Source organism: Pantherophis guttatus, chromosome 4 (assembly GCF_059756535.1).
Source record: "Pantherophis guttatus breed Tessera chromosome 4, ASM5975653v1, whole genome shotgun sequence".
NCBI classification, from domain to species: Eukaryota; Metazoa; Chordata; class Lepidosauria; order Squamata; family Colubridae; genus Pantherophis; species Pantherophis guttatus.
In genome coordinates, this window is record NC_142066.1 from 90732283 (window position 1) to 90755489 (window position 23207).

Genomic DNA, 23207 nt, shown 5'->3' on the forward strand with positions numbered 1-23207 from the left:
TCAATTCTTGGTTTAGGAGGATTCGGGTTTTTCATCTTTTTTTAATTTAAGCTGGACCTTGGCAAGTAGTAAATTATGACCGGATGGTACATCTGCGCCTGGGTATGTCTCTGGTGATTTTACTGAGTTTCTAAATCTTTTGTTTATTGTAAAATAGTCAGTTTGGTTCCTTACTATATTATTTTGTGTATCTGCCAGTGATCTCCAAGTGTATGCTTTCTATAGAACTTATCATTTAGTATACACATATTCCCCAAGTTGCTATATTTTAAAAAGTATACTTATAGAATTTTATATAAAAATCTTCAACCAATTAATAAGATCAGAGTTTTTTCGAGTTCATAATACTTTTCATATTTTTACAAAAAGGTTTAAATTAAATTAAACCAATGTTTCATAAACGTTAATAATTTCTTGCAATCCAGTTCTTTCCAACAGCTTAAGATATTTTCAGAAGTAAATAATATTTAAAAAGTGCATTTTGTAATAAAAGTTCCCACTGTCAAAAACACTGACTTATCTCTCTTAGGTACTTAGTTTTCACATCCTTATTTCTTGTGCTGCAAACATTCAAAGCATTTTAACTGGGCCCAATGAAAAATGGTAAAAACCATTTTAAAAAGTGAACGAGATCTGTTGCTACAGACAGAATCTTAGTTTCCAGATGCATGAATTCCTCATTTTAAATAATTATAATTTCATATTTATTTTTTTAATAAAAATATTAAAATTGTATATACACAAAAAAAACTATCCTAGTGTAAGTAATGTGCCTTACTGAGTAAAATAATTTACAAGGACTAATGATTTATAGGATTTTACAATTATTTGCACTTATGGTTTCTAAATAGTTTCGTAGGCTGTATATTTATAGAAAAAAAACTTGCTAGCATTTCTCCAAAAAATTCAATTGGAGTGTTATGTATCTGAGTCAACAATAGTTCACCTATATTATGTAGACCTTTTTTTTAGGACACTTACTTCTTTGGCATGTAAGTATTGTATGATTGCATGTTAAAAAAATAGAATACTCTTTCTGTGCAAAATATTTCTAAGACTGTTCTTTATATGCATATATTTAAAAAATTAAACTAAACTTTTGACCAAGATAGCTGATGATCAATGGAAAATATACAATTTGATACTTTAGGCTAGGTTAGAGTAAATCATGTTCTATAATCGGTAAGAAAAACTGCTGTAAATTCCATTTGATGACTGAATTTCCCACTCAAATTTGTTTAGTGTTTTCATATATAGACAATATAAACAGCAAGTAGACATATATTTCAATAGTCAATTAACCACTTGATATATTCTAGGAAATATGACATACTCATTTTCTTGGATGTTTGAATTTAGACTTTGATGCCATTTAAGTTCCAAACTCAGAATGTCCACATTTTATTTTTCATATCTGACAGTTTGTTCTCCATTATATAAATATAACTTTATTTCAGTTAATACCAAGATCTTTCTTGAACTTTACAGGATTATATTTTTTTCCATGAATATAGGACTTACATACAAAAATAACCAACTCCTTATGTAATTCCTTATATAATTCAAAATGGCAAATTCTTTTAATGATATATTCATTATGGCTTCTTTTTCTGGAAAATAATCATTTGAAAAGATAAATTGGGAAGAATAAATTCTACTGTCTGTTTCAAATAATATATCTTTGATCAGTTTCACCAGATTGTCTATATTTCTGAATATATTCAGAGTTCAGAACAACTTCGTAATACATATAGTGCCATACTTCTACGTGAAAGACTTTACTTTCAGATATATGAATGGAACCTAAGAAATTTGCTTGAGCAATGAAATCTTGTTTGGATTGCTTACATTAATTAAACAAGCATGCATAATTCAAGATACTATTTCAAACTATTAAAATGTTAAGCATTTTGCGAAATGCAACTTCTATAATCAAATCCATACATTTTATTTTCATACATAATGCATTTTATATTCATACATAATGCATTTTAATAAATTTATAAGGATGTTATTTTATCAATTAATATCACTAGGAGTTGTTGACTATTTTCTGCAAATATCAAAATAATGATGAATTATATGAAATAAGTAACGTGTAATACTACATAGGTATAATATGTGACTACATCATTTATTTAAATATCAGGCATTTCTTTCACACTTAAAACAACAGTCTTTCACAAATATGTTTATTTTATTATTTAATGGAGCCATTTTATAACATTTTATTAGTTCAGACTCAAGAAATAATACATTTTACAACTTAAATTGTTTTATAATATAAAATTAATATATATCTTTTAGAAGACTCAAACTTTTTTTTCTGTATTTTATGTTTTCTCCAAGAACTAAACTTCTTTCATTTAGTTCTTATGCACCTTCCTTGCTCCCAGCAAAGGTTTACTTAAAAGACATATAAAATACCCAGCCATTATTTTAACACTATAAATCATATACTGTAGTAGCAGAATTTAAATAATGATTCACTATGTTCCACAGACAGCTTTTACCTTTGGGCGTTTTTTTTAGTAGTCATAGCCAATCATCACTTTCCTCTTCCATTATGCTTCTTTATGGCAGACTGAGATGCTTTATGGCAGACTGAGATGCATTACAAAGAGAACACACCTGAACTCAGAAGTAGAGCATGCTCTGACAGTGCTAATGCTACAGTTCTCAAGTTAACAGGGCTCAGTTGGAAACAGAGTGAAGTCATTGAAAAATTAGTAATTTGCAAACCTAATTTGGCACACTACTTTACCTTAAAAACAGCATGTAGTTGTTGTTTGTTTTTTTTTTGAATGACAGAGTTAGAAAGTAGTTTGAATCAAACAAATTACTAAAAATATAAAACACCAATATCATTCTTAGAGTTTATGAGTGTTGTATTTTTAAGCAATGGATTAGCAGTAGATAATCTGTTCTAAATGGACATAAAAATAACATATTTGCTCTCCAACTTTTTAAAAACTGGACAGAAGTAACACTGATAGATTTACATCAAATGAAAAGATAAAAGCACACTTTAAGGAAATATTGCTTAACTTATATCAATTGGCATAGCTTAGTTGGATAAGCTCTCAGCATGAACTTAGATATATGGGAGGTGACAAAATGAACCCATGCTTTTTATTTATATGTATATAAACAAAGCATCTGACACAATTTAGACTCTCAGAACAAATGTATAGCATGACAGCAATGAAGGAATTGCAAGCAATGAACACTGCAGACAGCCTGCCAATTTCAAATACTTAAATGAGATGCAGAAAGCTTCACTTCCATGACATCATAAGGATGCTAACCCAAATATGCTACTTCTTACCATATCAAAACACAGCTGTTTAGTAATACAGTTATCTGACAAACAATGTGTGTTGTTTTATTAGACTTCTGTCTACCTTAAGTGAATGTTTCACTGACTTTTTTGGCATTTTAAGCTACATTTAGAAGCAGTGAGGAAAAAATGTAATAATAATCACAACAATAATCATGTTAGGAAATATTTGTAACTATTTTAATGTTAAAGGAATTATTTGAAATTTGCCTACATGTAATTTCAGAAGTTATAATAAAAAAGAGGCAGCAAATTTAACTTCAAATGTTAAAGAATAACACAACACTGATATATATTGAATCTTAACTGCAAGCAAATCAGGCTGAAAGTCACTTATTTCCATAACATTTGCCTGTTTATCAGATACTTTGAATGTTGTTCCTAAATTATCTATCTTCTATTATTTACGATAGAATGACCATAGATGCAAAAAGTGCCTTACATGCAAGATAAAAATCTGGTAGCAATGAGCCTGGAGATATGTGGTGCAGAATCTTTTGCTCAGCTGGTAAACTTTTTATCAATGTTTCTTCGTTCTTTTTTTAAAAAAAATCAGTTTTGAAACGCACATATTTGAATTCAAAGTCATCTTAATGGTAGGCATATCTTTCAAAACGAACCACCGAAGTATTCTGAACATTCAAGGAACAGTAATGTACTGCTATTTCAAAACCCTTAGGTTATATATGACATGCTAAAACAGTGCGTCAGACAGACTTAGATTCAGTTCACAAGTCTCTTTTCCCTGCTCGTGTGTCAGACGACCTGACCAAATCGAAACAAGCAGACATAGCAAAGACAGGACAAGAAAGCATAGGCTGTTACAAATGGTACAGAAAAAATAACATGCGGCAGGCACGTAGATATAGGTTGTTGGGGGCGGGAAGTGTCTTGGTTTTACCTTGAGTGAACACACTGGATATGGCTCCAGCGTCTTGATGAAATTGGATTTTAGCTGCAGTCAAGAATTCTCTTACAATACTCTTGTTTTCCTGTAAAGCATGGTCTACTCCCGCCTCCTCTTTCTTCCTGGGTTGGAGAGGTGTTACTCCTGATTTCTTGGCGCTCTTTCTCCGGGGCTGGTGTCTTACTGTGCGCCTCTTTGTACCAGTGTGTACTGCTCACTTCTTCGGCTGCAGGCTATGATTCTGATTATTATGAAGACTACAATAATCTCTCCCTGTGCTTTCCTCAGATTTCTCTAGAGGTAGCATTTATTGTCTCTTCCTAGATCCCGCCGAGCCGGCAGGTTCATCTGTCCCCTCTCAGAGCCTTTCTTAACCCTCTGCTTTGGCTTCTTCGAACGTCGCAAAGTCTCCCCTTTGCTTCTCTCTGTCCACCCGCTTTCCTCACCCCTCTTCTTTTGTCTGTTCTGTCCGCTTCCCACCCTCTAGCCCAATCCTTTGGCAGTGTGTGGCTGGCTGAGTCTCGCGTCCCTTCTAATGCTTTGTCTCACTTCACTACTATCTGCTTGCGAGTCCCAACTCTTGTCTCTTCTTCCACCTCTTCCTCAGCCTCGCTTCTTCCCGCCCACACAGCGGACCAGAGACAACATGCTGGTCGCTCTCCCACTTTGTCGGCTCGGCCCTTTGTCGGCCCTTTGCTCTCTTGCGCGTCCCTTCATTCTGCCAGAGCAGCGGCAACAACGAAGAGTGACTCCGCCGCTATTGGGATGGATGAACAGACCGAGGGATAACCTCCCTTTTTGTTAACTCCACAATCGGAGGACCACATGGCAAAGCTAGCTCCTGCTTGCCTGTCCGCCTTGCGCGCATGTGTGTGTGTGTGTGTGTGTGTGCCCGCGCACGCGCGCGCATTTAGCGGCATCCATCCGTCCCCCTCTCGTTCTCCAGCTGTACACGCGCCCGCCCATCCTCAACCTAAAGCTGAGACACAAAGCATACGAACAACACTAATCAGGAAATCCATTAATCTTTGCAGTTCCTCCCGCTCGGTTATATCTTCGTGTTCTCTTCTCCCATCCCACAAATCTATAAACCCTTCTTCTACCAGAATATTAAAATAGAATTTTTATTTTAAATCTATTATTTCTTCTTCTACTTGTTTTTCCTCCCACCCCCAAATAAAATAACATTGTATTTCGTTTGATTTGCCCGAATTTTATATACCGGTAAGTGTAGTGGGGGACAGTCACCATCTGTTTTCATTGGAACAGAGATTATATTTTCTAATAATAGCTATTTTAAATTCATAATTTTGTTTTAAAAGATAGCACCTACATATTGAAACACTTGAGTTCCATGGCATTGTTTGTACTGAATCTGAGAGATACAAGTTGCTTGGTGTAATGTTTTTTAAATGATAAATAAACATCAAATAATCTATGTAGAATATTTGATGTTCAGGAGCAGTGCAGTTCTATAATGAGTTTAGTTCTTAAACTTGGTCTTGCAATTGATCTATTCAATCTTTTAATGAGCTAACCTAGAAGAAAGTTGTATTACTGCTGTTTAAGTATATTGAATTGTGGGGAGGTTTCCCCCGAGAATTCGAATTTCCCGGCTGCTAGGGCCTCGCTGGTGTGAGGAAAGAATTTGCAATCAAAGCGAGCTGCGTGCAAGCGAGGTTTCTTTATTTTTCAGGAAGCCCAGTCTAGCCGTGGCGAGGATCAGTGTTCCTGGGTGGGCCGACAATAATATGAGGTAAGTATACATTTTTATACTTTATTTTACAATGAAAGTTCTTTGTTTTCTTTTGTTCTTTTGTGTGTGTCCCTTTTGTGTGTGTGCTTGCTGATCTTCTTGTGTTTTCTTATTCTAATTTCCTTGATTTACTTAATGCTGGGTGAGGCTTCAGTTCAAGTGTTATCTGGGCATGTGTTCCTGTCCTTCCTATTGCTCTGTCTTTCACTCTAAACTAATGTTGTTATCAAATTCCCTTACACCCGGCTTAACTTTTTTTTTTTTTATTGAAAAAGTTTTCAAATACAAATTTTTCCCCCTTTTTTCCCCTCTCCCTCCCCCTCCCTAACCCCCCCTCCCCACCCATCCCCCCTGTGACTTCTTCATAACAAAAAAAAAACCTAATTCATAACAGATTACTTACTCCCTCCTCTAGATATTGACCTTTACTTACTAAAAATATTATTAATATTATAACATCCCCCTTTATCCATACATATCAAAAAAGAGAAAAGAAAGGGGAAAAAAAAGACATTATACTATGACATTGTAGAATAACTTCTCCACTTTAAAACTATACGATAAGTCCTACTTTAACATTTAATCTTCTATATATATTACTATAACATTTCAAAGCGGCCTTCCCCATAAAATCTAGTTTAACATTTATTCCACTCTATCCATTTCCTCCACTCCCCCAAGTATAACACTTAAAAATCCCTTTTCTTAGACTAGTCAATCTACTAACTAGCTTATTCACCCACTATCATGCAAAATTGCCATACACAACATTTCTTAACATCTTTGATTCACTGCCCACACTACTTAAAAATATATGTCTATATTTTCCATTATATCTAAATAAAAAAAAAGAAAAGACAATGACTTTAAATTTATAATCCATATAGTATCTTCTTTGAGGTCTTTCCACTGGATTGGTAGAACCAACATCCATAATCGGGTAACATAGCTCACTGGTGCAACAGTTTATTCAGGATCTTCAATCATATCTGCCCCCATCAGTAGTAAATATCTTCTTATATGTATAAAAGTAAAAACAACCACCCGAGTGACATTATAATTATATTCCATATAGTAATAATTGTGGGTTTCATCAGGATTATTAATTCCCATCATCGTAGTGGGTAACAACCCGATCTTCTGCATGCCCCAGCATAATTCTCTTGCCTTATGATTCAAGATAATATAATATGTTTATCAACACAAAAAGAAATTCCAAAATGGATAATTCAAATCCATCAGTTTAAGGCTCGTTTCACGTCCCCAGATTACGGCCATGCAGAGATCTGCCACAAACCTCAGGATGATATTAACCAATACGTCGCCTCTTCTGTATTTACACATAATCGTTCATATTTTAAAATCACTGGCTTCACTGTTGCCTGATTTAGAAATTTCTATTTCTATGCCACCTATTTCTTTTTTTCTTTTCTTTTTGTGGGTTTGGTTTCCATCCTGGTTCCCTTTCTACAAAATATGTATCATCTGGTCGGTTTTTATTCTGCTTTGTAGATTGGTCTTGTTGGTTTTGCTTTTGTATCTCATATTTCTTTTTTATCCCTTGTATATCCCCTAATTGGTTTCCATGTTTATCCTTGCCTTGATAAGTCATCACATTAAGATTAGATGCCTCTTCTCTCAAATTTGTAGATAGTCCAGCTGGGGTATCCAATAAATCCAAAGGCAATTCATCTGGTACAATCTCTGTAATTCGAAATTTTACCTTTATTTCCGGCTCCTTCTGCTTATCCTGTATTATACCTGGAGATGTTAAATTCATTTTCAACCTATTTTGATAAAATTCTTCCGCTCTTTCAACAGTATTTAGCTGATATCTTTCTCCTTGGTATCTAAATATAATACCAACTGGGGCGTCCCACCTGTAGGAGATATTTCTCTTTTTTAACTCATTCACCAGAAAACCAAATTTCTTCCTTTCCATCAATATCTTAGGTGGGAGTTCCTTATAAATCCAAATCTTTCTTCCATACAATTGCAAATTAGAATAAAAGGAATTTTGAACGCTATTATTCCTAATTTCCTTATCTGTAAAATAAATCACCACATCTCTAGGCAATTGCCTTTGCTTAGCAATCCAGGAGTTGATTCGATAAGCTCTGTCGATCCTACAAAACACTTCGTCAGGTTGAACCTTTAGAATCCCAGCTAGAAATTCAGAAGATATTTTCCTTAAATCATCTCTATTATTTTCCTGCAAACCTCTTAATCTTATCGCATATTCTGTGAAATTATATTGTACCATTAAAATCTCTTTTTCAATCTTCTGTTGCAGATTTTCTACATTACCATACTTTTGATCAGCATCCATTTTAGATTTTTCTTCTAAGCTATTATCCTGAGTGTTTGTCAAATCATTTTCAATTTTTTGAATTCTATTGTCCAATTTATCTTGAATTTCTTCCATTTTAGACTCTAGTACATTAGTATTTGTGTCCAACTGCATCATAAATCCTGTAAAACCATTAACCACTTTTGAGAATTTTTTCTCCAAAAAATCAAACTTAGATTTCACCAATTCTTTAATTTCCTGCTTAAATTTTTCAAATTGCTGATTCACAATCTCCTCCCTTCTTTCAATCTCCTCTATAAAAAATTCTATTATATTAAAATCAGGTTTCTGAGACTGAAGAATTAAGACTTGTTCCTTTAAGTTGTTGGTGGGGGGATCCCCCCCCCTTCTTGTTTATCTGACTTTATGAGTCTCAGTGCCATGTTTCCGCCCAGGCAGGCTTTGTTAAAAAAAAGCAAGAAAAAAAAAAAAGGACTTCTTTCCAATCAACAACAATATCAGGTCTCCAAGGGAAAAAAAAAAAAGAGAGAAAGACACAGGAGCGAAGTTTTGTCTACAAATGTAGCCAGTGGTATTTATTCCGCTACATTGTAGTAATAGAAAACGGAAGCCTCTCCTCCAGCCAACGCCATTTTAAAAGGCTTTTTTTTTTCCTCCTTCCTCTCCTCCTCTCTCTTAAGTAATTTCTTTTTTAAAAAATCAGTAAAATACTTGCGGTTCAATATTACAGGTCCAGCTCACATTTTCTTTGAGTAGTCTGTTAAATTTGCAGGCTTGCTTTTGACACCTGGCTCTGCATCAGCAGAGGTCTCCCAAAGCCCGGAGCGGCGGCTGGGGATACGGGGCATCTCATCCGCTCCGTCCCAAAAGTTAAAAAAAAAACTTTTGGGACTCCGCAGAGAGTTCTACCCACCCCTGCCGGCTCTATCTCCGTTTCCTCATGGAAACGGAGTTTTTTCGAGCTGCCGTTCCGTTGTGAAGGCGGCTCTGACAGGCAGTGGAAGCTGACGATCCCAAAGGAACGTCTGGCAGCAACAAACAGCAAACCGGAAGTCCCGGCTTAACTTTTTTATCAGATCACTGGGCTATTGCTTAAATCCTCTTTCCTTGCCCTGAGCTAATCATCCCTTTGTTTGCTCTCCTAGTTTCTGCTGTTTCAATAGTTTCTTCCTTAGCATATGCTGGGTCTTTGTGTTATTTTGTGAGTCCTCTTTTGTTCTATAATAGCCCTGATGTTCCTGTGTTCCAATCTTGGGAAGGTCGTTTTTCTAAACATATGTATGGTTTTATTCTTTTGAGCTGATCCTGCATTCTAATTACTGTGGAGTTTATATATTTATACTGATCTGGCACTGCCTTGGTGGTGTTCCCATCCTACAATCCATAATTTTTTTTTATTTTTTATTTTTTGGTGTTACATAGGTGTTTCTCTATCTTCCTCTTCTTTAGCTGGATCTTGATCTAAGTAAATTTGATACTCATGGTCAATCTGGACCATCATGAGGGCTGTTTGATTATTTCCTGCCTTTTGCTGGGAACAGTTCAGCTTACAAGTCCTTATGCAGCTGAGGCAGAGAGGGATGCAGTGACAGAGACAACACATGAGGCCTTCCAGTACACAGATAGTGACTCTACTGGTTAGGACAATTTTGAGCCAAGAAAAGTCTGGTAACCACGAAAAGAGCCAAGAGAAGTCTAGAGATGACTGGCTATGGCCAATGTTCTGTGCCAGTTCTTCCAGGTGCTTGACTTCTGTGTCTACAATTTTTGAGCTTTGTTCCAAGTCAAAACAGCACAACCCTTTAAATTCTTCGCAGCCATGGTTGTTTTTTAATAGTAAGTAATCAATTGCTGCTCGATTCTCAAGGGTGGCCTCCCTGACTTGTCTCAATTCTCTGTTTAGGGCATCCAATGCATGGGAAGTCGAATTTAGACCTTTTGCTAGGGTGCATGCCAAGCTATTCAGGTTTCTAGAATTCCGAACTGCTAGTCCTGGCACTCCCACTAGTGATATAGCCAATGAGTCATATTCTGCTTTGGTGAGTAGGCTCACCTGAGAGTCACAGTCTGCCTCTAGGGAATGAAAAGCCTTCCTGTGTCATCTCTGTAGTGATGGCATTAGCATGGTTAGTTTCCCTAGGGCGCAGGGGCCTCCTGTCAAGTTAGCCAGTAGGTATGAGTAGGCTTGTAGGCCACACAAGATGAACCAACCATGAGGCAGCCTTTGGTAACTATAAGAGAAGGGAATCTGCTCTGTATTATTGCATTTTAGTTCTGTATTGTTTAAATTAATGCAATTTCCGTCTCCCAGCTTGCTACATCCCTGGATTTTAAAACACCAAGATGAGGTGGAAATGGCAGCCACATGGAGGGTATACATGTCCTGCTCTTTTTCTCTGGAAATGTTGCCTCACTCCTAAATGGTTGAATATGATGGTGTAATATGAAGGTGTCTAAGCCTAGTGTCGTTGAGTATTGCTCGGGGTCCCATTGCTACTCCCATTAAACATGTCTTTAGGATGTCTTTCACCGATCTTCCTCCTGCTAGACAGAACTCTGTGGTGTTAAGTATTTTCCTTGCTAAGTATTCCCAGATGTTTCCCTTTTCTGGGATGAGATTTGGTTCTAGGAACGCTCTTGCTTGGGTTACAATCAGTAATATACAATATAGGTTATATAACATGCGTATAACAGATTTCCCCTTTTCCATTGTGCAACTTGATCCCTCCCCCCTTTTTGATTAATAACTAATATTTTAAAAAAAACAAAGAAAAAAATGTAAATATATATAAAGATAATCAGAAAGGTGCTAACAAAACAGTTATTACTATTCAAGTTCATTGTGTTCAAAAAATGCTTGCAATGTCCATTGATCTGTATCTGGGTTTCTCTTCAGTTTGATTGGAGGGATTGCTGGGCTGTTGTCCACCACTGCTGGTTTGGTGTGTGTCCAGAGTATCCAGCTGTCCTTCTCTGCTATTCTGATGGCTGTCTGGGTTGCTAGTAGAACTTGGTAAGGTCCTGTCCACTTGGGTTGCAGTGGTGAATTCCTTGTGAAGGATTTTATCCACACCCAATCACCTGGCTCGAATGGGTGCAGGTTTTCTTCCAGAGGTAGCGCCTGTGTTAAGGTACTCTGTGTCCACAGGTCCTGTAGTCTCCTATGCAGGGCTGAAAGGTATGAAGAGAGAACCATATCCTCCCTTTCCAGGCTGAGGGACTGTGGGTCGAGGCCTTGTAGTATGTCAGGTGGGCGCCCAAAAAGAATCTCAAAAGGGGAGATTCCCATATCCCTTCTTGGTCTTGTTCTTATATAGAATAAGGCAATGGGCAAGACTTGTGGCCAAGAGAGGTGTGCCTCCTGACAGAGCTTGCCCAGTAGTGTTTTTATCTCCCTGTTAACCCTTTCAATGCCGCCAGAAGAAGTTGGCAAGTAAGGGCAATGGAGGTTTTGGGTTATGCCTAAAGCTTGGAATATATATGTGAGGACCTGTGCTATGAAATGTTTTCCTCTGTCCATATCTAGGACTTTTGGTACTCCGAATCTGGGCACTATTTCTTTAATGAGGTGTCTGGCAGTTTCCAGGGCTGTGGCGTGATGACATGGAAAGGCTTCCACTCAGCGTGTCAGTTGGTCTCTACATACAAGGGCATATTGGTATCTGTTTGCTTTAGGTAATTGGATATAATCCATCTGTACTCTTTCAAAGGGTGTTTGTGCCCATGGCCTGCCCCCTTCATGAATGCTCTTTTTTGTGGAGCTATTGTTGGCTTGGTATGTTTGGTAGCTGCTAGTTACTCTGGTTGCTTCTGTGTATATACCTGGTGCATGCCATACTCTCCTGGCGGCATCAACTATTGCTTGAGTCCCACATTGACCTTTTGTATGTAGCCTCTGACAAAATAAGCGTATGAGGCGACGTGGGGCAATAGGTCTACCATCTGGGACTCTCCAAAAGCCTTCTGAAAATGTTGCCCCTAATTTATTCTCCCACATCTGTGTTTCTCCTTCCTCCAGGAAGTCCCTATACTATATTTCCGGGTAAACTCTTATTGTTGTGGCAGTAATATTATAGGGGAGGGGTTCTGTAGCTACCCACTTGGCTGTTGTATCAGCATATTGGTTTCCTTTAGTGATCAGAGAGTCATCTGTTTGATGGGCTCTACAATGGATGACTGCAATCGCCTTAGGCAGTTGGATAGCTTGCAATAGTTTGGGGACTTGGGTGGCAGGTAGAATTTGTTTTCCTGCTGATGTTAGGAACTCCTTTGCTTCCACAAGGCTCCAGTGGCATGGCAGACTCCAAATGCATATTTGGAGTCGGTATAAATATTAGCAGATAGACCCGTAGCTGTTTCACAAGCTTTTGTTAGCGCAATAAGTTCTGCTGCTTGTGCACTATGTGAGGAGGCTAATGGTTCTGCCCAAACAATCTCATGGAGGGAAACTACTGCAGCCCCTGCAACTCTTTTGTCCTCATGAATATATGAGGAGCCATCTGTAAAAAGCTCGAGGTCTGGAGTTGGGCCAAAAGTCTGGATTGTCTAGTGGAATGTCCATTAAATCAGGGCGTGGTAATTCCGCATCCTGTATTCATGGAGGTTATCATCTGATTGGTCTATAGGCAAAAGGGTAGTAGGATTTAGGGTGCTACACCGTTCAAAAGTGATGTGATTGGAAGTAAATAATTCTGCTTCATATTGTGCCAGCCATTGTTGTGTAAAGGCTTGTGTTTGTGATTTTAAAAGGATGGTGAATACTTCATGGGGCAACTTTAGGGTCAGTGACTGTCCAAGGACCAGATGTTTTGTCCATTTTACTAGTTCAACAGTGGCTGCTACTGCTCTTAAGCAAGGGAATGTACCCTGTGCTACTAGATCCAATTTTACTGAGTAGTAAGCCACTGGTCGTTGAGTTGGGCCAAAAGTCTGTGTCAGGACCCCTGATGCTATTCCTAATTTCTTGTGAATAAACAAGGTGAATGGCTTTTTGTAGTTGAGGAGACCTAATGCAGGATGCTAGGGTTTATTTTATTTTCTTTATATGTTGGTCTAGGGATTTAGACCATTCTATGGGGTCTGGCATGTCCTTAGTGGTTAGTTGTATTAAAGGTTTTGCCAGTTCACCAAATGATGGAATCCAGAGGCGACAGAATCCCAGTACCCCCAGGAGGGCTCTCACCTGTCTCTTTGTGCGGGGATTTTTCATTGCTAATATGATTTCAACACTGCTTGGAGCTAGTTTCCTTATCCCTGGTGCTATAGTATAACCTAGGTAGGTTACTTCCTGTTTGAGGTACTGCAATTTTGATGGGGAGGCTTTATGTCCCCTCAGCCAGGGATTGCAATAGGTGCAGTGTATCCCTTTTGCATGCCTGCTCGTTCTTTGAGGCGAGCAGGAGATCATCTACATATTGAATCAGGGCTGACCCAGAGGGCAATGAGATGGAGGATAAGTCTGCCTTTAAAATATGTGAGAATAAGATGGGGGATTCGATGTAACCCTGAGGTAAGCAGGTCCATGTATATTGTTGTTCTTCCCAGGTGAAAGCGAAAAGGTACTGTGAGTTTATGTCCACCAAAATGCTAAAAAAAGCAGAGCATAGGTCTGTGACAATAAAATGGGTGGCCGAAGCCGGCACTTCCGTAATTATCGTGGCCGGGTTGGGCACTATTGGCACCTGGGGAATTACATGTGAATTAATAACTCTCAAATCATGAACAAATCTAAAGATTGGGTTTCCATCTTTGACCACTGTGGATTTCTTTACGGGAAAAATTGGGGTATTGCATGGGGAGGTGCATTTACACAAAACTCCCTGTTCTAGGTAGGCTTCTATTAATTTGCGTATTGGCTGGATGGCTTCAGCTTGAATCTTGTACTGGGGAATGCATGGGGGAGCTCCAGGTTTTACTTGTATTATGACTGGAGTGGCTCCTTTTAGGAGTCCTACCTCTGCCGCGTCCCATTCCCATAAAGAGGAAGGTAAGGCTGCCAAATCCACATGTAATGATGTGCATTGATAGCTAGTAAGAAAGTTTTCTTTCCTGGGATGTCTAGGGCAAGACCCCCTTTTCCACACCTGATGTTTGCTCCTAATTTACATAGGAGGTCTCTTCCAAGGAGAGAGACTGGAGATTGGGGGTGTATGATGAAAGAGTATTTTAATGAGAAGGGACCTAATTCAACTGCTATGTCATTTGTGAATTCTACGGGACCTAATTCTACTGTGAATAACTTTTCCTCCTACTCCCATTATGTTATCGTGAGTCCCAGGTTTTATTGAGTCTCTGTGTGGTGGTTTGACAATTAAAGAGGCGGTAGCCCCGGTGTCCACCAAGCAGTCATATTCTTTTCCCCCTATGAGAAGGGAAATCATGGGCTGTCCTTCTGGACCGTTCCTTAGGGGAATGGCTAGTCCTTGGAAGGTAGCAGAGAATTCTCCCTCGTCTGTCCCTAGTCATAAAGCTTGTGGGTTGCTTTCCCTTTCCATCTCCCAGTGAGTATTGTTCAGATTAGTTTGTTCATTGCAATAAAATGGGTTATTTCTTGGTATGGGCGCTGTTGGCGGTTCCCTGTGGTAGTTGTTTCTCTGTTCCTCTTGATTAAATGGATTATCCCTTTGTCTAAAGTCCCTGGGTGGTCCCGGGTGTCGGTGGTGGGAGGAGGGTTGATTACAGTCCCGACTTGAATGTCCTAATTCCCCACATCTAAAACAGTGGCGGCGTTTGTACGGTGGGCATCCTGTTTTCTCACACCTTACACATCGCTGCCAGTTTTCGGAAAACCACCTTTGGGTTCGCCTGTTGTGCATGGCAGCGAATACCTGCATTTCCTCGTGTCTCTCTGTCCTTCTTCTCCTTTCTCTCTCTATTTCCTTCCTTTCCTTCTTCCTTGAGTTTGTCTCTCTGGTCATAAATGAAATTGGCAATTCTGTGCAATTTTGAAATATCTAAAGTGGACCAGTTAGACCAGTGGTAGTCAACCTGGTCCCTACCACCCACTAGTGGGCGTTCCAGCTTTCATGGTGGGCGGTAGGGGTTTTATCCGATACTGAAGCACTTTCCTTTTTTTAAATTTAATTGACTTTTTTAAAAAAATCATAGCATTATTTAAAATCATTTTCATTAGGTTTTCATAAAATTCCCCGTGACAATTTAAATTTCTGAAAATATACTATTTGAATTGCCCGTGCATAAGTTTAGTTCACGTTACGTAAGTGAAACTAAATGGTGCTATAGTGCGACCGCAAACAAAAGAGCCTCATCTGTCAGCCTCCGCCTTTACTGCTTTGGCTGCCATGGTAATGGGAGGGGGGAGAGCTAGGTAGCATGGGGGAGGGAAAGCGTGCTGGAGGAATTGAAAGCGATAGTTAAGCTGCCAGACTGCATCTTTGAAGCTGCTATTGGGTCAACGGTCGTGGCATTCCTGATTGATGATGCTGCCAGATGTGCTTCCACCTGACCCCTGGGAGACCTTTGGATTGGATGATTTATGGTGGACAGTGGGAGGGGATGCTTTCTATATGCAATTTTCGCGCTTTTTACCTTAGATTCTGCTTTTCCTTGGTTGTGATCACTTCATTTTCTAGTAAAAGTACCTTTCTCTATAAACAACGGAGTTTGGGTCATTCTTTCCTGGACTTTGAAGGAAGCATATCTGACATTAAGCAGAATCTCACTCCAGCCATCCTGGATAAACACCGAGGGGGCTGAATCCAAAATAATGTCTGATCAAGAGAATGAAGGAAACCAGATGGTAGCTTCTGGCTCTACGATAACTTCACTTCAAGCGGAGAAGGAAACTGCGGAGCGGATGGAAAAAATTCAGCTAAGAGAGGAGCCAGAGGAAGCCAGATGGTCAAGGAGAGTAGGAAGGTTGCCGGACCTGGGGAGAACCCCCCAAGGAATAACCAGCTCCAGACCCCGTAAGTGAGAGGCAGTGTGGCTGCAAGAGCAAAAGGAGAGCCTCATGATTGCTCAAGCGATGCAACTCCTCCGCGATGCTGAGGAAAGCCGGAAAAGTCGTGAGTTTTATGTATTCCCTGTGGGGAAGGGTGGATCCAGAAGAGACAGCCTGTGGGGGAGAGGAAGAGGAAGCTGGGGAAGAAACATCTTAGGCTTCTGGAGCTCAAGCGAGGGATGCAGCAGCCCAGGGACCTCCAGCCTGGCAGGCCCCACCCCGCAGACACAAAAAACCAAAAATTCCCCCCCTAACCGGAAAATATGAAGGGAATCCGAAGACCTTGGGGCTTTTCTTGACCCAAGTGTGGAACCACATGCAGGACTGGGGGGAGGACTACTTATCAGATGCAACATGAGTGAGATGCGGCACGAATGCCTTAGAGGGAGTGGCAGTTGAATGGATGATGCTCCTCCACAATAATAACTCCCCCTTGCTGAGGAACTACAACCTGTTCATGGGGGCTCTTAGGAGGCTGTTTGAAGACTATCTAGCTGAGTGGAAAGCGAGACTCCGAATGAAGGGTATCCAGCAGGGCCGGAGATCGGTGGCAGAATACACCCAAGAATTTCGCGAACTGGCACCCTACATGACAGGATGGTCAGAAGTGGCCCTACTGGAGAGTTTCAAGGATGGACTGAATGAAGACATATACAAAGACTGTAGAGCACGGGGGTTCCCCGAAGATTTGCAGACTTGTGTCGAGTCCTGGCCAGGGCTCGCCATCTCCGGGAAGCTGGGGTGTTTGGGACCAGACGGGGCGCTCACCTAAACTCCCGGCACAGCGGCATCGGCTTTGTGCAGCAGCTAGAGAATCGGGCGTTGCAGCAGCTGGAGAATCGGGCGATGCAGCCGAAACCTACCGGCACTGTCCTATGACGTCAGAGCTGCGACGCTGGGCTGCACAGAACTCAACAGCTGGTGTGGGAGGGGGGAATTTTGAAGCCATTTCTCGGCTTGTCGTTCGTTCAGAACCGCGATAGTAAATAATCACCAGTAACGCACAGAGAATCAGGGTTTACTTTGGCAATGGTAAGCTCGCAGTCAAAAGTAAAGTACAAGTCGGTGTTTTGGTTCAAAGTCAGCGCTGGGTGTAACCACACGACAGCGCTATTTAACAAAACTCAGCCCCTTAAACATACATCCGGTGATTATCAATCAAGCACCCCCCACTCCCTTAACAGTAACAGCTGTGGTGATTATCAATCAAGCACCCCCCACTCCCTTAACAGTAACAGCTGTGAGCGCCAGAGCAGCGGGGACAGCAGAATCGGAGAGCCCGGCAACGTCATCAATCATCGCCATGAACGCCGCTATCCAGGAACTGATTGTGTGTTCACTGCGGCTGCTTATCTCCGCTCCTTCGTCTCCCATACCCCCCATCGATGGCGAGCTCTGGTAGGACTCGACAGGCGGCCCCCCCTACCAGGAGCTCACCTATAAATAGAAAGCATACAAAGGTTAGTTACTGTTACGATCCTGCATTGGTTTGTCTGGGTATTTCCGATGGAACCGTTGTATCAATCGGGCAGCGTGAACGTCGGGTGCTGCCACCCACGAGGCCTGTGTTACAGGGTATCCTTTCCACCGCACAAGATATTGCAACATCCCCCTACGAACCCTGAAATCCAATATTCGGTCTATCTCATATTGGTTGGTATGCACGGGACCCGGTGGAGTAGTCGAGGTACCTGGCCTTTCTATCGTCACCGGTTTCACCAAACTGCTATGGAATAGGGGATGTATCCTACTGAACAGAGGGAGAAGTTTAAGAGTTACGGTTACGGGATTGATGACTTGTGTTATAGGAAATGGTCCTATATATTTAGGTCCTAATTTTCTACTGGGTAGTCGGAGTTTAAGGTATTTGTAGACAAGTATACTTTGTCTCCTATCCGGAATGGTTTTGGATCAGCCCTTTTCTTGTCTGCATATTTTTTATACTCATCTGCTGCCTTTTGTAATGCTGTTTTTACACTTGGCCATACATGACTAATTTTATCGGCCCAACCGCGTGGCGTGTCACCGTCTGTCATAGGGGGATCTAACTCTGGAATGGCTGAAAACTCTCGGCCGTATATTACTTGGAAAGGGGAGAACCCAGTACTGCGGTGTGGTATGTTGTTATATGCGACTTCGGCGAAAGGCAGGAGTCCTGACCAATTCGTCTGCTGGTAGGAACATTTTCTCCACTATAATAAACCGAATAGTTTCGGTGTGCTCCCCAATATCGAGGTGCACCTTTTCTGTTATATGAGTCACTGGTACCCCTCCCAGCAATGAACCATCCATTTGTTCAAAGGTAATAGGGGTTCTCAACTGCACAACCCGCAGCCCAAGTTCGTCAACTATTGCCCTACGAATTAAACAACAAGTACACCCTGAATCAATCAATGCCTCATATCGGCGTCCAGTGGTTGCCCGTGGGTTTTGGAGTACGACTGGTACCACGAAAGGTCAGATGGGGTCGCTCACCATCGGGTCGTGTGGGTCCTCATCATCGTCATCATTATCCCCAGCCACAATCGGGAATTTTTCCGCCACCATTTTCTTAGTATCTGTAGCTAGGGGATCCCTCTCCGTACAGGATGTTCGAGTCATTTGGGACCGTTCGGATGATGGTCGGCCTCTGCCTCTCAACGCAGCTCTAGGAGGCGGGTTCTGGTCCGAGCTGCGGGGCATGGGATGAGGACAGTCGGCTGCTCGATGACCAAGGCGATTACATCTGAAGCAACGAAACGCAGGCCGCTGGATCCTTTCTCCCAAGCCAGAACCAGCATTCGGTTTAGTCTCCTTGGGTGTTTGTGTGCGTTCTGCTGGTCGTTTTCCTTGACTGGCAACCCCTTCACCCCGTATACGGAATTCTTGGAGACCGACGTCCAATTCGATGGCTGCCTTGTACCACACACTCAACTTGGGGGGCAAGCCCCAGTACACGCAGGCTTGCCGTAAATCACGGTCTAGTCCTTTATGGAATTGGTGCACCAGAAGACGTTCTGGCCACCCCACCAACCGAGCCGCAATCTTTCGGAACTCCTGTACATATTCCTTGCTGGTACGCCCCTTGGCTTAAGCACAAACAAATCCCCCTCTGCAACCTGGGTGCTTGTTTCGTCTTCAAATCTGGCACGAAGAGCCTCCAGAAATCGTCCCATGTCCACCAGTTCTCTTGCATGTTTAGCATGGAGGCCTGCCACCCACTCAGCCGCTTCTCCCATCAGGACCCCTGTAACAGCAACCACCATAGCCCACTGGGAGGGATACCATTGTCCATATTGGTCCATATGGCTTATCACCTGGCTTAAGAAAAGAGCCACTCGTTCAGGGCTTCCGTCAAAGGAAGTCTGCAGGGCAGGCGGTCCCCAAACGGCCTGAGGGACCCACAACCCCGGTGGGGGCCCCGGAGGCCAAGGCATGGGGCCTGGGGTCCTCGCTGTGCCAGTCGCTCTCCTGTCCTGCCTAGGTCGGTCCCTCACCGCCCCGCGACCCCCAACAGGTAAGCTCCCTGCCATTTGCGTTGGTTGGGGCTCAGGACCGGCTCCAAGGTCTCCCGGCGAGGCACCTTGGTCTTGTTCTGGAGGGGGTTGGTCCATGGATCGTATAGAGGTCCGCTCCATCCTCAATTTAGGACTTATGAGCCGGAATTGGGTCTCCGAAGTGATCACCCCTGTATCCTGCCAAGAAGAACCTGGAGGCTCCAGCCCTGCAACCCAGGGCTGCCAGGATGGGGCGTCACGAAATCCAGATTCCCCAAAATGCTCATGCAGCATATCCATAGTACTGGGACCGGATGAGGCAGGATACCCCCAACCCCCTTCATCCTCATCAGTCCATCATCTTTCCCTCCAGCCCTGGAAAGACGCTCCCAAGCGAAGGGGCGTTGGCATCCGCGGCCCAAAGAGAACAGAGCTGTGCCACCAATCCCCCGTCTAACCCCATTGTCCTGGAAGACTCTCCTCCTCCGTTCAGGGCGGGGCGCTCTTGGGTTACTTGACTTTTGGTTTCACTGCCAACTGTTACACACTCTCCTTCGCCTCCTCTATCACAGTTCCTCCCCCTCCACATCTCCACCGCACTCCTGCTCTTCCAAGGCTGTCCCTTCTGCCATATCCCCCTTTGCTGCAAAGCCACAGGGAATCCTCACCTCTTGCGAAAAGGAACCAAGCGCTGACTTTCTCTCGGCTTGTTGTTCGTTCAGAACCGCGATAGTAAATAATCACCAGTAACGCACAGAGAATCAGGGTTTACTTTGGCAATGGTAAGCTCGCAGTGAAAAGTAAAGTATAAGTCGGTGTTTTAGTTCAAAGTCAGCGCTGGGTGTAACCACACGACAGCGCTATTTAACAAAACTCAGCCCCTTAAACATACATCCGGTGATTATCAATCAAGCACCCCCCACTCCCTTAACAGTAACAGCTGTGGTGATTATCAATCAAGCACCCCCCACTCCCTTAACAGTAACAGCTGCGAGTGCCAGAGCAGCGGGGACAGCAGAATCGGAGAGCCCGGCAACGTCATCAATCATCGCCATGAACGCCGCTATCCAGGAACTGATTGTGTGTTCGCTGCGGCTGCTTATCTCCGCTCCTTCGTCTCCCATACCCCCCATCGATGGCGAGCTCCGGTAGGACTCGACACCATTTCAAGTAGGAGATAAAGTATACCTGTCAACCAAATATCTAAAGCTTAGGTTGCCGAGTAGGAAGCTGGGTCCAAAATACTTGGGGCCTTTCCCGATTACCCGAGTAATCAACCCTGTAACAGTAGTCCTCAAATTACCCTCGCTTTTGGGTAGAATACATCCTGTGTTTCACAGTAGTCTGTTGAAACCGGTAGTAGAGAGACCCACTGATGCGTCCAACCCACCAGGCCCTATACATACGAACCAATACGAAATAGATATTAGATTCTAGATATCGTCGGGGCAGACTCCAGTATTTAGTAAGGTGGAAAGGATATCCCTTAACACAAGCCTCCTGGGTAGCAAAATCTGACGTGCATGCTACACGCCTGGTACGGAGGTTCCACTGCAGGTATCCTAACAAGCCACAGCCTGCAGGGACTATATCTACAGTAATTAGTACCCCTCCTCTTCCTCCCGCAGGTGGACCCCTGGTAGAGGGGAGCCGCCTGTCGAGCCCTGGCCAGTGCTCGCCATCTCCGGGATGCTGGGGTGTTTGGGACCAGACGGGGCGCTCACCTGACCTCCTGGCACAGCAGCATCGGCTCTGTGTAGCAGCTAGAGAATTGGGTGTTGCAGCAGCTGGAGAATCGGGTGATGCAGCCGAAACCTACCAGCGCTGTCCTATGACGTCAGAGCTGCGACGCTGGGCGGCACAGAACTCAACAGCTGGTGTGGGACGGGGGAATTTTGAATTAGTTTGCTGGATGGTGGTTTGGGAGCGGGGGAAAATATAAATAGCGCTGCACGGTGGCTGCGTGTAGCATTGACTTAAACTGTGTGTTCCGGCCCGTTTTGTTCTTCTTGCTGTGCTGCTGCTTATCTTGAATAAAAGATTGTTAAAGGACGCTGCTTCTGATGATTTCTTGGTGGTCACGGTCTGGATGACAGACGGAGCTGAGGACTTGGTACGTAGTAGCTGAGGATGTGGAGATTGAGCTGGCCCGAAGCTGACTCCGAGGAGGCCGTGCAGGGGACCCGTCATCCTCCTTCTACCGCAAAGGAGCGCCAAAGACGGGCATGGGGAGAGCGGAATTCAAACCCAAATCGAAGCCCTTCACATGCTTCAAATGTGGAAAGGAAGGCCATCGGGCCGCCGAATGTTTCTCCAAGCCAGTGCCAAAATCTACTGGCTCGGGACCAAAGAAGGCTGACAAAGCATCCGCAAAACCTCGTGAAACCGCCCTGAAAGGAGAAGTCGTTGAGTTCGCTCCCTGAAACCAGGGTGAGTTGGGAACTCCGACCACCGCGGACGGCAGTGGGACGGACTCCGATTCCGATGATCTGGTGAGTCACACTGAGGGCCCCATGCTCATCCCCATAGAAATAAGGGTGCCGTCCACAGGGGCATATGCACAGATGTTAGCCTTATTAGACTCTGGGTGCACCAGGTACATAATCAGCCCGAAAATAGTGGAGAAAATGGGCCTGAGGCTAAAAGCGTTAAAAAGGCCCATTGCGTTCTGTCAGTTGGACGGATCGATTGCAGGAGGGGGCCCAGCCAGCTTTGTGACCGAACCCATTGAAATGCAATTGGGGAATCACGTAGAGACCCTCAGGTTTATTGTGGCCCCTGGCATGGAACGACTCCTCATACTTGGACTGCCCTGGCTCCGTAGCTGGAACCCACGTGTTAACTGGAAGATGGGGATTTTGTGCATTCGCACCGGAAACCCGAGACTAGAGAGGGAAGAACCCCCCCAGAGGACGGAGTAGAACAGGAAAGGGCGGAAGTGGCAATAGACCACATTGAAGGGGAGGAGAAGATTCCAAAGGAGTATTGGGATCTCTGAGAAGTTTTTAATGAAAGGGCCTTGGATGTGCTGTCCCCCCACAGAGCTATGGACTGTACCATTGAAATACTCCCCGGGGTGAAACTCCCTAAGCCAAAGATCTACCCCATGATCCCTCGAAAACTAGGGCAATTGTGAAACTTCATTGATAAAAACCTAGAATGGGGTTTTATCTAACCAGCCAGACCAAGAGTGGCGGCCCCGGTACTGTTCCAGGAAAAGAAAGATGGCTCCTTTCATTTGATAGTTGATTATAGGAACCTCAACGCCATTTGCATGGAAAACGTCTACCCCCTGCCGCTCATGAAGGACATGCTAGCACACTTAGGGAAGGGGAAAATCTTCACCAAACTTGACTTACGAGAGGCATACTACAGGATGAGAATTAAGGAGGGGGATGAATGGAAAATGGCGTTTAAGTGCCCACTGGGATGTTTCCAGTTTCCAGTGCTCCCT

General features: G+C 42.9%; 2 protein-coding genes across 7 annotated transcripts in view; one reads left to right on the top strand and one right to left on the bottom strand.

Moving 5' to 3' along the window:
* ARPP21 (cAMP regulated phosphoprotein 21) overlaps window positions 1–5123 on the bottom strand; it is a 468982-nt gene extending 463859 nt beyond the window's left edge. Inside the window, exon 1 of one of the 3 annotated variants that reach the window (XM_087892466.1) lies at window positions 4242–5123. The gene's annotated coding sequence lies outside the window, so the exon portion shown is untranslated. Of the gene's footprint in view, window positions 1–2513; window positions 2790–4241 lie in introns of those variants that run through there. The other 2 variants (XM_087892468.1, XM_087892467.1) reach the window with 2 other exon arrangements.
* LOC148114229 (uncharacterized) overlaps window positions 5099–23207 on the top strand; it is a 202125-nt gene continuing 184016 nt past the window's right edge. For all 4 annotated transcript variants that reach the window (XR_015733933.1, XR_015733932.1, XR_015733931.1 and 1 more), the window contains exons 1-2: window positions 5099–5471; window positions 5944–6003. Coding sequence is in view for 1 of the 4 variants with exons in the window: in XM_087892503.1 (XP_087748629.1) it covers window positions 5999–6003 (5 nt within the window). In the remaining 3 variants the exon portion in view is untranslated. The remainder of the gene's footprint in view (window positions 5472–5943; window positions 6004–23207) is intronic.